This window comes from Buteo buteo, chromosome 23 (genome assembly GCF_964188355.1).
Source record: "Buteo buteo chromosome 23, bButBut1.hap1.1, whole genome shotgun sequence".
In the NCBI taxonomy this organism is placed as follows: Eukaryota; Metazoa; Chordata; class Aves; order Accipitriformes; family Accipitridae; genus Buteo; species Buteo buteo.
In genome coordinates, this window is record NC_134193.1 from 5110354 (window position 1) to 5123072 (window position 12719).

General features: G+C 55.6%; 1 protein-coding gene across 2 annotated transcripts in view; it reads left to right on the forward strand.

The window, feature by feature from the left end:
• Window positions 1–1302: 1302 nt before the first annotated feature.
• Window positions 1303–12719, forward strand: part of SCUBE3 (signal peptide, CUB domain and EGF like domain containing 3) — a 37237-nt gene continuing 25820 nt past the window's right edge. For both annotated transcript variants that reach the window (XM_075055346.1, XM_075055347.1), the window contains exons 1-3: window positions 1303–1662; window positions 10700–10822; window positions 11827–11952. In XM_075055346.1, coding sequence (XP_074911447.1) covers window positions 1560–1662; window positions 10700–10822; window positions 11827–11952 — 352 coding nt within the window. In that variant the 5' untranslated portion in view covers window positions 1303–1559. The remainder of the gene's footprint in view (window positions 1663–10699; window positions 10823–11826; window positions 11953–12719) is intronic.

Below are 12719 nucleotides of genomic sequence, written 5' to 3' on the forward strand. Positions count from 1 at the left end.
TGAAGGCAGCCCAAGGGTTATGTGTTTTTGTAGGGAAAGCATAACTAGACCCATGGACTCCTCAGCATCCTCCTGTCCAACTGCGGTCCCTCCCCTCCTCCCCACAGCGTGATGGCAGCGGGTGCCTTGGCTTAGCTGGACATCACCTCCAGCCCCCTTTATTGTATCTTTAGGGGTTAATAGGACAAAAGGGGATACGAGAGGCTGCAGGGGCAGCACGGTGGGCTGGGAGGACCCCGTGGGCAGGATGATCCTGTGGGCAGGGTGACCATTGAGGCTGTGGGACCCCACGTCCCTGGACAGGTGGGATGACTGCACATCTTCCTCCCGGTCCCAATCCTGGCTCCCAGCCTTTTCTCCCGCTGCAGTTTCCTGGCTGGCAATGCCTCCCCTGACTCAGGGAGCAGAAACAGCCTGGAAGAGAGATGGCGCCAGCAGCTCCCAGTGCAGGGACTGTCACAGGGTGTAGCAGAGGGTCCCCCTGCACCCCTGGGATGCTGGCTGCATTGGGCCAGGCTGCAAGAGGCTCCCACAAGCAAACAAAAAAACCCTGAATATTTCAGAAAGGTCTTCCCCCCCCCTTATTTCCAGTCCCCCCTTCCCCACCTCTCCCTTGCAAACAGCAGAGCTGCTCTCCAGTCCCGCTTTCCATGGGCCCAGCACCCCAAGACGCTCCTGCAGCCGCCAAGCCCAGCCAGGTCGTGCCATCTACAAACTCTTTTTTTTTTTTTTTTCCTTAGCTATATATATGTATATTTTTCCTTCCCCTTTTCTTTTCCACCCATTGCCTTTTCCCATGCCATACGCCTCCCCCTGCTCCCCCCCCTCCCCTTGCCACCACCCCAAGCCCTCGGCTGGCCGAGGGGCTGTGAGGTGCGGGGTGGGTCTGGGGGTTGCGGGGGGCTTTGCATTGATGCATTGATCGCCCATGGTCTCCGCCTGACCTCCCTGCTCCCAGGGAAGCAGTCTCCATGGCTACTGGCCCTTCTCCTCCAGCGCAGACTGTAAATTCCTGCAGGCAAAGCCCAGCCTTGGGGGTGCGAGGGGGGGAGCCGGGAAGGAGTAACCAAAGCCAAATAGAAAGAAAGAAAGGCTGGGAGAAAAAGGGCGTTGCTTGGATGGGGCTCTCCTTTCCACTCCCCTTTCTCAGGTCCCCAGCACCAGGGCAAGGCGCCTGCTTCCCCCCTCCAGCGCTACTGCTCCTGCTGCTGCTGCTCTCTTGCAAAACTGGAATTGGCTGGGATAATTTAAGGGGAAAAAAAAAAAAAAAAAAAAAAAGAAGGAGAAGGGATCAGAGCAGCCGCCAGAGAGAGGGCGATAGAGTCCACTTTCCTCCAACTGCCCTGGGTCTCCTTCCCTCACTCTCTCCTCTTTAGCAACACCAAGAGCCCCAAACTGAACCCAGAGCAGCTTTTTCCATCAGTTCAGTTCCCTTCCCTCCCTCTGTCTCACACACGGCAAGAAGAGAGCCCCTTCCTCCTCTTGATTTCCCTTCGCATGCTCAGCCTCTTGTTTCCTTTAAAGCACTAGAAATCCCCCCTTCTTGCCCCCACTCCTCCATGCAGACTGGGATTGCAATGGGAGCTTTGCAGATTGCTGGATTTTCCATCCTTTTCTTTCTCCTCCACTCTGGAAACACGCTGGCAAATAAAGCCAGTCAAGGTAAGAGAAAATCTTCCCAGCTCGAAGGTTTGCTGTTTGATGTGTGTATTAGGCAGCCGGACCTCGTCTTTAGATCTGGGATTTTATATGCAGGCTGGAGAAATTAGCAGCAATAACAAAAAATAGTGGAGGGGATTTTAAATGTTGCTTGCAGATATTCTTGACTGCTCCCTTTGATTGGGGTTGGTTTTTTGTAAACTCTTCAATAAGTTGCATTTCTTACACTTTATTATTTTTGGTTCGGACTCTTTATCTCAAGGCAGGGGGTGCAGAGGCAGAAAATGAGGGGGTGCGAGCAAGTCTGCACCCATCACAGGGAAAATGTTGCTGTTTGGAGGGGCTTGGGGGGCTTTTCTGGTTTTGGGGTTGCAGTGTCTGTGAGATGGGGATAATACCCACGGCGGTGCGGGCGAGGAGGGCTTGTTTCGGGCTGGGTTGGAGGGAAGGGACGGTGGAGTGGGTATCTGTAATGCTGGGAGGTTGTATCTGCGTTTGTGTGTTTTACATAGGCGGGGGTTGAATCTCAAATGTTGTGCTATAGGGGTGTGGGCTGCACAAAACTTCGGGTAGCTGAACACAGCAAAGCCTGAAAAATACTGGAGCTCTTTCCCTATCTCTAGAAAAGAGAGGTATGTCCCGTCGTTATCAACTTCAGGCTTTTCTGTTTCACCACTCCCGTATTGAGCCAGAGGTTCTCGTTCACAAACGTACACATGTAGCTTTATGTATGGGCTATCTATACCTTAGTTTTTCTATAGCACCTCTATATTTAGCTCGGATTTTTCTCTACACACACGCGCAGGAGTGCGCGCGCGCACACACAAACACACACAGCCCTATGTGCATGATCCTGTTGGCTGTCTCGAAGGGGTTTTTTCTCCTTAATTCACCACTATCTATACAATCTGTTGGGTTTTCTTTTTTTTTTTTTCCATAGCCCTTAACAGTATGTAAGATTTATCAAAACCAGCTTTGGCTCTTGCTATTGTAGTAGCTGCGTGTTTATGCGTACAGCGAGATTAAATAGAGTGTGAATGAAATATAGGAGCGCAGGATATAATTAAAGATCTCTTGTAGGCATTAGTAATAGGCATATTTCAGCCACGCACATGGTCGCCCCGAGCACTGTCACCGACAAAGTTAGAAGGAATTTCAAGGCTATTGTCTTATCTGGCTTAAAGTGTTTTTAAAACAATAGGCGACTTTTCAGGAGGGCAGTCTGGGCAAGCACAGAGGAGATTTTCCAGGGCAAAGGTTTGGTAAGAAGGCGTCCAGCTTCACGTAAAGCTTTATGATTTAGGCTTAGAAAGGAATGCTTAGGTTTTTATCCCCCCTCAAATTATCTTGAGTGTATGCATTGCTTTCATTTCTTATCATAATATTTATTTATTAAGGCCTTTTGGTTTCCAGTTCCATTTAAGCCTGAGCCAGAATTGCATTAAAATAGCAAAGTAAAATTCCATCGTGCAGAGACTTGACAGATCCCTTCGGGGAAGTAGAGGGGTGGAGTGGGGGTGGAGAGAGGTGAGCTCAATCCTGCGCCGGGGTAAATCGCCCGCCGTACACCCGGGATGGAGCTGGCTCCTCCTTGGCCCCCGGCGAAGGCACCGAGCAGACCCAGGGAGTCCAGCCGCTCTGCAGCCGGGGGGGGCTTGCAGTGGAGATTTAATCCCCCAAGCTGTTGCTGGGGGGTTCTGCGGGCTGGGGAGGGGGAAGCGGCCACAGAGGGGTGAAGGATGATGCCCATGGGGTTGCGAGGGCTCTGGGCAGGCGTGGACATGGTCCTTTTTGGATGAGGCTGAACTCTCGGACCCGGCATCACCGACGGCAGATAAAACTTGTGCTTTTCCTAGGAACCCGCTACCGCCTGTTTTGCTGCATGCACAAGCATCGTTGAGCCCTTCGAAGCCAACCTGTGCGCCTGGGGCATGTTTTAGTAGGATACTTCCGAAAAGCATCAGGCATCCCCTGCATCTGCAGGGTGGTGGCCCAAGGATGGGGTACACATCACCCCTCCACCCTCACCGAAGCCTTTGCCCTTTCAGGGGACAGCCACCCTTGCCAGGTGACTGCCACGGGCTGGGGACGGCTCCTCTCCCATCGGATGGGCTTGTTTTGCTGTGATAACATCGCGCCATGGGTAGGGCTTGCTGGGTCATTTCTCCCGCTGAATTACCCTGGAAAGTTTAGTCTGTAGGGAAGGAAGGATTTACAGAGCCGTCCGCCGGGCCTGGAGGGTGTCTGCCAGAGGACCTGGCTGTCTGCAGGGTTTATTGGGTCAGCTTAGGGCTAGGAAAGCTTTCAAGAGGAGAACTGACAATATAAATCCAAATAACCCTGGGGAGGGTCCCAACACGCACTCAGCTGGGATGACGTCTCCCCCCGCTCCCTATGCCAAGCTGCCCGAACAGCCCCAAGCTGCTGCCATACCCACAGCTCCCCTGTTTTTTGGACAGGTAATGCCACCCCTAGTCCCATCCTGTTATCCATCAGCTCATCTCACAGCCTGTCAGGCAGAAGAGCCTGTCCTGAGCTCCCGCTCTCAGCGGAGCAGTGCCCTTGCCCATCGTCAGCCGGCATCGGTCCCTCCCTGTGCCCTGGGGAGGATGGAGCCCAGGGGCTGGCAGATTTGCACCCTCCTCTTGTACCAGTCAGCGCCCAGATCCAGCCTTGCCACGCTCCTCTGGCAGCACCCCCATAATGGGAGCCGTGTCGCAGGATTCACCACTTTTTCCTGGATTCACCACTTTTTCCTGCAACCAAATTGCACGTCTCCTCGGATGGTGCCTGGGGAACGGGGCTGGCAGGGAGATGCAGCATCTCCCTGGGGGACCCCAGCACCTCAGTTTGCAGCCCCTGGCACTCCCATAGCCCTGGCCACCCACCCAGCCTGGGGTCCTGAGTGGGCCCACGGCCCCAGCCCAGCTCGATGGTCACCTGTGGGTAAAACCAGCCCTTTTGGCTGGTGCCGTGCAGCCGCCCAGGGACGGAGCCACATCCCGTGCTAGGGGCTGGGTTCGATGGGGATGCACCTGCAGAGCCTATGCCGCCAGGGGTTATTTTTTTATTTTTTTATAATTTTTTTTAGGAGTCTAAAATTTTCCAATTGCAGCGTGGAGATGCTGTTTGATTCCCCTCCCATCTCCGCCGAACCTCCTCCCCCTTGGCCTCTGCTTTCCTCCCTCTCATGCATTCACAGTGTGCGACTGTTGTGCCTGTCCCCTCCACCCCTCTGAAATATGAAATGTAAAACTGTAAACATTTCAACATACAGCAGTTCAAAGGAGATCTTTGACTGAGGGCGTCTAACATGCCTGTACCGAGATTAAAAAGGGGAGGGGGGGGTAGGAAGGAGGGAAGAAGAGTTTTTTTGTAACTGCCAACGGGAGTATAAATATTCAGACACCTTGAGTCTTCCAGTGCGGAGATGTATTGCTGTCTCCAAACTGCTCAGGAGCTGGTTTTTTTTTTATTTTATTTTTATATAGATTTTTCCTTTGCAGATGGTCACACCGGAGTAATCCATTTAGGAAAAAAATATGCATGAATAACCTTAACCTTCACTTTCAAAATTATAAGTCCCCCGAGAGGCTTTAGGAGAAGCCTGGGATGGCAAATAAAGTTTGCTCTGTCTTGCGGCGCTGGAGGAAGCCCGGCCAGCCGCATTTCGGCGAGGCCGTCTTCCCCACTGGAGCTCTTGTGATTGTTGCTCCCGAAGCCAAAACCAAACAAACACTTTTTTTTTAAGGCAAGGCTTGGTTGGCCTGATAAGCCAAAGGAACAACAGCAATGACAATTCCCTGGGGAGATGAACACGCCCTTGACATGGAGTATCAAACCCTCCTTGGAGAAATCGCGGCCGAATTGAGCCGAAGCGACTGGTGTTGGCACAAGGAGGTGGGATGGGGATGGAGGGAGCGTTTCCATCCCAGGGGATGACGAATCTGGTGGTGGATCTGGGATCCATCAGGATGACCCGGGCTGGTGCAGGGGATGGAAAGCTCAACCTGTGTCTACCCCATGGGAGTGGGAAGCATTGATGGGGGGAAAAAAAGCCCCTTTTGGGGTGCTGCCAGCTTTAGAGAAGCAAAACCCAGGGTGAGGAGTGCAGAGCAGGGTCTGGCCATGGGGCAATGGGGTCACCAGGCTGGAAACACCCCCAGATCCTCGCTGCAACTTGTGGTTCCTTGTCCTTCATCTGTGCTTCATCATTCAGCAGGGCCAAGCGCTGTGGCTGCAGCTACCGGGTCCCACCTGCTTTTGGGAGAGCTGGGTGGATGTGTGGGGCACTGGGCTCCTGCAGTGGGATGCGGAGTTGCAGACATCCCCTCTGACCCAACCCAAGAGCGGGTACCCGCTGGCACGGCATCCCTGGCACGGCATCCCCGGCACGGCAATAAGCCGACGCCGAGCACCTGAGTTAGGATCTCGAGCTCGGATGATGCATCTTTGGCCAATTTGCAAAAAGCCACCCCACAGAACACCTTCCGCCCCTCTCGCCAGCCCCCGGCCCCCATCCCCTCCCGGTGGGATATCACCGCCCGCAGCCGTGCCCCGTGCCCATCCTGCCACGGCGCAGCACGAGTCGCCCTTGTGAGCTCCCTGGGTGAACAAATGATTAATAAACTGCACCACAGTGTCTGAGGTGGTTATTAATACCCTGGTAAAAAGAGCTACTGAAGTTATAAAGCTTTAATTTGGCATTAAGGCCGAGTGGAAACTCCATGTGCCTGCCAACAGCTACACACACATCCCTATACAGACAGGCTGTTAATATATATGCCTATATAAAAATAAAGAATAAAATTAATTTGAAAGAAAAAGCTGAAGCGCTTGCAGAAGAGAGAAAAAGGATGGTGGTTTTGTTTGTTTAGGAGTTTTCTGGTGTGTTTTTGCTGCCCTGTCTCGGCCCCCTCCTCAACTGTATTGGGACTTTGAGCCTATGGATAAAACCATCTTTTATCATCTATTATTTTTTTTTAAACAAAATAAGGAAGTAAGGAAAGAGCCTCAATCCAGGCTCTAAAAATATACAAGCTGTTGCTTTATTCCCCCACTCGCTGTCGCATATTGCCGGCGGCGTGACGCCACAGGGCAGGGTACAAGCATGGGACCCGGGTGCCTGTGGGCTCCGCCACCGCGTCCCCCACCGGCCTCGGTCAAAGCCCTTCACCTCCCCGGTGGGTGCATGCCGGTCCCGGGGGGTTGGCGGTCCCCCCGCTTTTGGCACGCTCGAAATGGCAGTGGCGTTGAAACTGTCTGCCTCTGCTGCCTTTGAAATGGAGAATAAAGCTGCAGCTGGAGCGGAACGGGGCCCAACAGCCAGCGCTGGAAAATCCCACCCACAACGGAATAAAAAACATCGCCCGAGGCGCGGGGTGAGTGCCGCAGCCTCCTGCCCTTCGCCGCAAACCCCCCGGCATGGCGTGGCGGCGATGCCGAGGATGCTCTTGCCCTTTGACGGGCCCTAATTAGCCCCAAAGTGTGGCGGGATGGGGAGGTGGGGCTGGGCAGGGAGCGGGCGCTGCCGGACATGGGTGAGACCTTGGGTCCCCGATGGGACTTGGCATCTTCATCAAAATTATATTCCCTGCCTGATGCAAAATCCCTTGGTTCTGAGGATTTGGGGCACGATGCGCCCATCTGCGCCGTCCGGTTTGTGCCCATTTCAGGCAGCTTTGGGTGAAAAAGGGCATCTTTGATTATTTGTGCAGGTCTGCAGGGGGTCCTGACTGGCAACCCCCCCCCCAAAAACCCACCTGGATTTGGGACCTGGAATTCAAAAGATCCCCCCGAGCAGGGGGGTGAGCAGGGCACACTCCAGCAAGGATTTTGCAAGAGAAAATAGGGACGGGAACATCAATAAGGATTTTTTTTTTTTAAGTCTTCTCTTTGCTTGGTTTGAAAATGAAATCCCTCGCGCCTTGGCGGCGGCTGGGAGCACCTGCAGCGCAGCCACGGGCATGTTTTTGGATGGAGAAAATTCTCATTGCAGGAAAAGCGGGCTGTCCCAACAGCAAACCTTCCCTTTCGTGGGAAAATGCTGCTTGCGTTGACAAAAATGCAAAAATTTAGTTTTTCAGAGGGTTTTTTTTTTTAATTCACTACATCATTTCTGAAGGATACTTCTTAGGAGCCAAAATTTCAGCATTCTGAAATTAGGATCTTTGCCAATCTTGGGATGGCTCCTGGGGTGCCGAGGAGGGTATTTATTCACTCTTCCCACACACACACACATTTTTTTCCCCTTTTTTTTCCTTTTTTTTTATAATCCTGTAACCTTTCAGAATGTCTCCAGCTTTGGAAAAATTACAGAGTGGCAAATTTATAATGTTTTCTTTTGTACTTTTGCTGCTGTGTAATCTTTCCAAAGTTAGAGAAGTTTTGAAGTTACAGAATGGAAAAAAAAGATAGAAAAAAAAAAGTATACATGTGCAAGTGGGAAAGGCACAGTATTGTGTTCAGTGCCGCGCAGACGTTGTTCATTGTCTTGAATTTGAGGGCGCAGGAGGAAAAAGAAATAGAAAATAAACCCCCCCAAAAAGTGAGATTTCTGGCAAAAGGCTGGGAAAATGTCAATGATGTGATGTCTGATAGAAGCTTCACATTTTGGATGTTTTTAGGGGAAGGAGATAGGGGCTGATGGATGGTCTGTACTGTTTGGGTGCTGGTTCCCACCTGTATGTCAGGGTGGGTGCCCGGGGTGCTGGGACCCAGCAGCTCTCACCTTGAGACTGTCGACTCGAAGCGTCGCGATGTGATTTATAACTTGGAGGGGGAAGAGCCGAGCGAGGGCTCCGAACCATGCAGGGCCAGGACCAGGATTTGCAAATTCAGTAGATCTTTGGTTCAGCACCGGCTTCGTTGCTGTCAAGTCCCCGCACCCACCGCTGCCTGCGAAGCAGCGTGTGCTCGACGTCCCCCACGTGTCCCCCCGCTCTGGTGCCGCATCCCTCCCACCACCCACCCGAGAGCCCCGGCGAGGGATGCTGGAGCCGGAGGCGAAGTCGCTGTGATGCCAAACGGCGCTCGCCAGCGATGGAGGCGCTTCCTCCTCTGCCGAAAGGCTCTTTAAGCCTGAAAACGTGGCTGGGAAGGAGTGAGCTCTGCACTCCTGTGGCTTTTGCAGGTTTTTTTTCCACCGGTGATTATTCGCACGTGCTTTTCGGTTTGCAGGATGGGGCCTTTGCAGGTGGGTCAGGGGTGTGGTGGGGCGGCCGTGCCCTGGGGTAGGGATGGGGTTTGCAGCCACATGTGAAGTTTGGCTGGGGAGGAACGGAACCCGAGCCACGCTCAGCTCCCCGAAGGAACACCGGCCCCCCTGAGCCCCCGCGGAACCCCTGGCACGGGCCAGGCTGCGAGCCTCTCCCCGGGGATGCCGTCGGGTGCTGGGGTGGTCGCGGCGTGGCGGCACCGTGGCCGGTGCCGTGGGTGCCGGAGGCGACTGTGCTGGCCAGGAGCGGGGTGCAGGTCTCCCGTGCAATCCCTCCGTCGTCCCCGCCGTGGTGGGTCAGCCTCCAGCCGGTGATTAATGGCCCAAGGGAGGCCGTGGTGGCCGCGGGCCATGGCTAATGTCAAATAACAAATATGAATGCGGGCTGTAAATATTTATACAATGCGCAGGCACGTGCCGCCTCCCTGGTGCAAAGGCAAAGCTCTCCTCCCCCCGGCTGGGTGACTCACATCTCCCGGCAAAAAACCACCGGGGTGGCCGGGAGAGGGCTCGGGCCGGCGCTCCCGCGGCCGTGGCCCCCGTCCCGGTGGGGCTGGTGGGGCTGCCTGCCCGCCCGCGGCTTGCAGGGATGTTTCATGTCTTTGGAGACATTCTGGAGCACTTCTGTTCTTGAGGTTGCTGAAAAGCAGCTTTTTTAAAGGCAGCCTCAGGCTCCTCTTTATGGGGTACAAGGAAGCTGGCGGGACCCTCAGATCCCCCTTCCCTGGTGAGACCCCCCCCATCCCCATGGGAGGCGGTGGAGGCGAACCTCCCCCCCGGGAGCAGCACTGACGCTCCCCACGTGCCCGTGGGATCGGAGTGGGGAGCCCAGGGTGCTCTGGGAGCCCTGCCCGTACCCGAGGGGCCGCGGGCGATGCTCAGCCCCCGATTCCCCTGCAGGGGTACCCAGCTGCCTTACACCGCTGCCAGGCATTGACAGCCAGAGAGGAGGATGTGCCCGCTCCGGGGCACCACGTCTCCCTTCCTGCCTGCCCAGAGAAGGCAGAGAGCAGCCAGGTGAGCAGCCTCTTGCTCACAAACCTCCACCCCATGCACTCAAGGCTTCTCTGTTTCCCAAATACCATTAAAACCTCCGCTCCTGCAGCCTCCTGCCTTGGCAAACCCTTGGGCATCGCCTCTTGAGGCCATCACTGGCGTCTGGTGCTCTGGACGTGATGTCCCGGGTACCACGGCACTGCATCCCGAAGAAGTGGGTTGAGGGGCAAAGGGGGTATGGGAGGTCTGTGGATTTTGGCTGTGTCCCCGAGGAAGCCTTGGTGTTTTTCCCAGTTCTCCCTCCTGCTTCCCGCTCCCAGCTCCCAGGTTTATTTCGTGCGGTCCCTGCTAATTCGTGCACATTCCTCAGCGCCTAAGAATAGAAAGCGATGACGATTATTTGGGTGACTGGTTGGCTCAGGAAACAGCTAATTGGAGACAGAGACTTTCACCTCTGCCGGGGCTGGCTCCAGCCTGGACTAGGGGCGCCTGAGCGGTGTTTGCTATCATCAGACACGTGAAAGGGTCGGGGAGTCTCAGGGTGGCTTGTACGGGAGCGGGGACACAGGTAGTGCTGTTCGGGATTGGAGTCAGCGGCTCACCGTGTCCCACAGCGAGCCCATCAGCCGTTGCGTCAGGGCTGGGTGCGGCAAAGCCACTAAGGAGCAAAGCAGCAGCGTTGTTCCCTCGAGCCTTTCTGCTTCGTGGGCTGGTTGAAAAGCCGGAGGGCTGCTTGGTTTCATCACCTCAAGCGATGGCTCCCGTGGGGAGATGGGGGAGAGCTCCCCCCGGCTCTCCCCATCGCTCCCCCCGCCTCTCCCCTTGCAGATGTCGACGAGTGCGTGGAGGGCACCGACAACTGCCACATCGATGCCATCTGCCAGAACACCCCCAAGTCCTACAAGTGTATCTGCAAGTCCGGCTACACCGGCGACGGGAAGCACTGCAAAGGTAGGGGCACGCCACCGGCACCGGAGCTGGAGCCCCTCTGACAAGTGACAGCCCTGGCAGGTCAAAGGCAGGCGGTGGCTCATCGGCAACGTCCCCTGCCCTTGCAAAAAGGCTGCTTGTTTACCCCAGCCTGCTGCAAACCTTTTCTGCCCCTTTTCTGCCCCAAACTCCCGGCCTGTTGACACTGCAGTGCATGGGGACGGAGAGGAATGCGACTGTCCTTGCTGGTGGCGGTGGCAGCCGTCGTGCTCCCTCCCCTGCTCTGCAAAGAGCCATGTTTGCAAGGCTGGGGCTGCCCAGGCCCAGGAGGATCACCTGGGGCTTGTTTTAAACAAAGCTGGGGGTTTTTTTCCTGAAGGTTTTCCAACCCAGAGGCTGCAGAACTGGGTTAGCAGCTAAAACATGAGATGCTTAAAAATAAGATATAGAAATACAGATGATATAGATGTAGATGTAGATATAGATATAGATGTAAATGTAGATATAGATATAGATACAGGTATATGCAGCTGAGTGAAAGAAAACAGGCTTCTTGGAGGAGCAGCAGCAGGAAAGCAGGAATGGGGCAGGGGAAAAATTCCCGGCTCTGCTCGGAGCGGGTCCAGGCTTGGGATGGGCTGAGTACAAATAGCAGAGGGATTAAAGCGCGCTCCAGGCACAGCAAGGCTTTGCCATGGAGACGGGCTGCTCTGCCCACCACTGTGGGGAAATCCCGTGTGATTCCCAGCGCACGGCGCTGTGCCGAGGCTTTAAGACAGCGGGTTAGCTGGAAGTCCAGGGCCTAGACTGGGGACGATGGGGATGTTTTTGCAGGGTGTGGAGGGATGCTGTAGGTAATAATAGAGCTGGGGACCTGCTGGAATAAGCAGAGACAGCAGAGAGCCCAGGGCACAATATCAGCCAGGTCGCAAACACGCTGGAGATGGGGAGCAGCACCCCTGCAGCGAGTTGTCCGTCCTCAGCCAGGGCAGCCCCACAGCTCTCCTGCCCTCCTCTCTCCGCAGACGTCGACGAGTGCGAGCGGGAAGACAATGCGGGCTGCGTCCACGAGTGCGTCAACATCCCCGGCAACTACCGCTGTACCTGCTACGACGGCTTCCGCCTGGCACACGACGGCCACAACTGCTTAGGTGAGGGACGGGCCCCCGGCACGCACTGGGGTGGGATGCCGGTGTGTTGCAGCCACTCGACACCTTGGGACCAGCCTGCTGGCTTTCTTTACCGGGCACCTCCTGAGTTCTGACCCCCCCAGACCCTTTGCAGAGACAGGGGACCATGGTGGCACTCCCAGGGCAGCAAGCTGGCTGCACATATGTCACATACCATGATGGCTTGCGGGGGACAGGATTGCTCCCCATTGCACGGGGGTGATGCTGGGGCAGGATGCCCCGTTCTGGGAGGAAAACTTGTTCCATGAGTCCATCCATAGACTGGGAGATGCTGGGGTAAGGCAAGACTGGGAGGGTTGGGTTTGGGGATGCTGGGCGTGAGTCGCAGCCTCCCCACGGCCGCATCCTGCTGCGGCGAGCGGCCGGGCCGGCAGCTCTGCTCCGCTGCCGAAGGCAGGACCAGCCGGCGGGGCTCACCCGGGCCCTGCCGCTCGCTCCGCTCGTGCTTGAGGTCAGCCCTGCACCTGCCAAAATAGATGAGTTAATAGCAAATATGGTGGGGATGGGAACCAGCAAAGGGACTGGGTAAATAATCCCCGGGCCAAGACAAACCCGGCATCTGCCTACGGAGCGGCCGTGCATCCTCCCTGCCACTTCCCACCGCCCCAAACTCCATCCGGCTGCGGCAAAGCCAAAGCTCCCGGCAGAGCCCCGGGGCTGGCCGGGCTTCCCGCTCCCCGGCACCCGCTTCCTCCCGCAGCACCCGCGGGTGGGATCACTGGGGCACG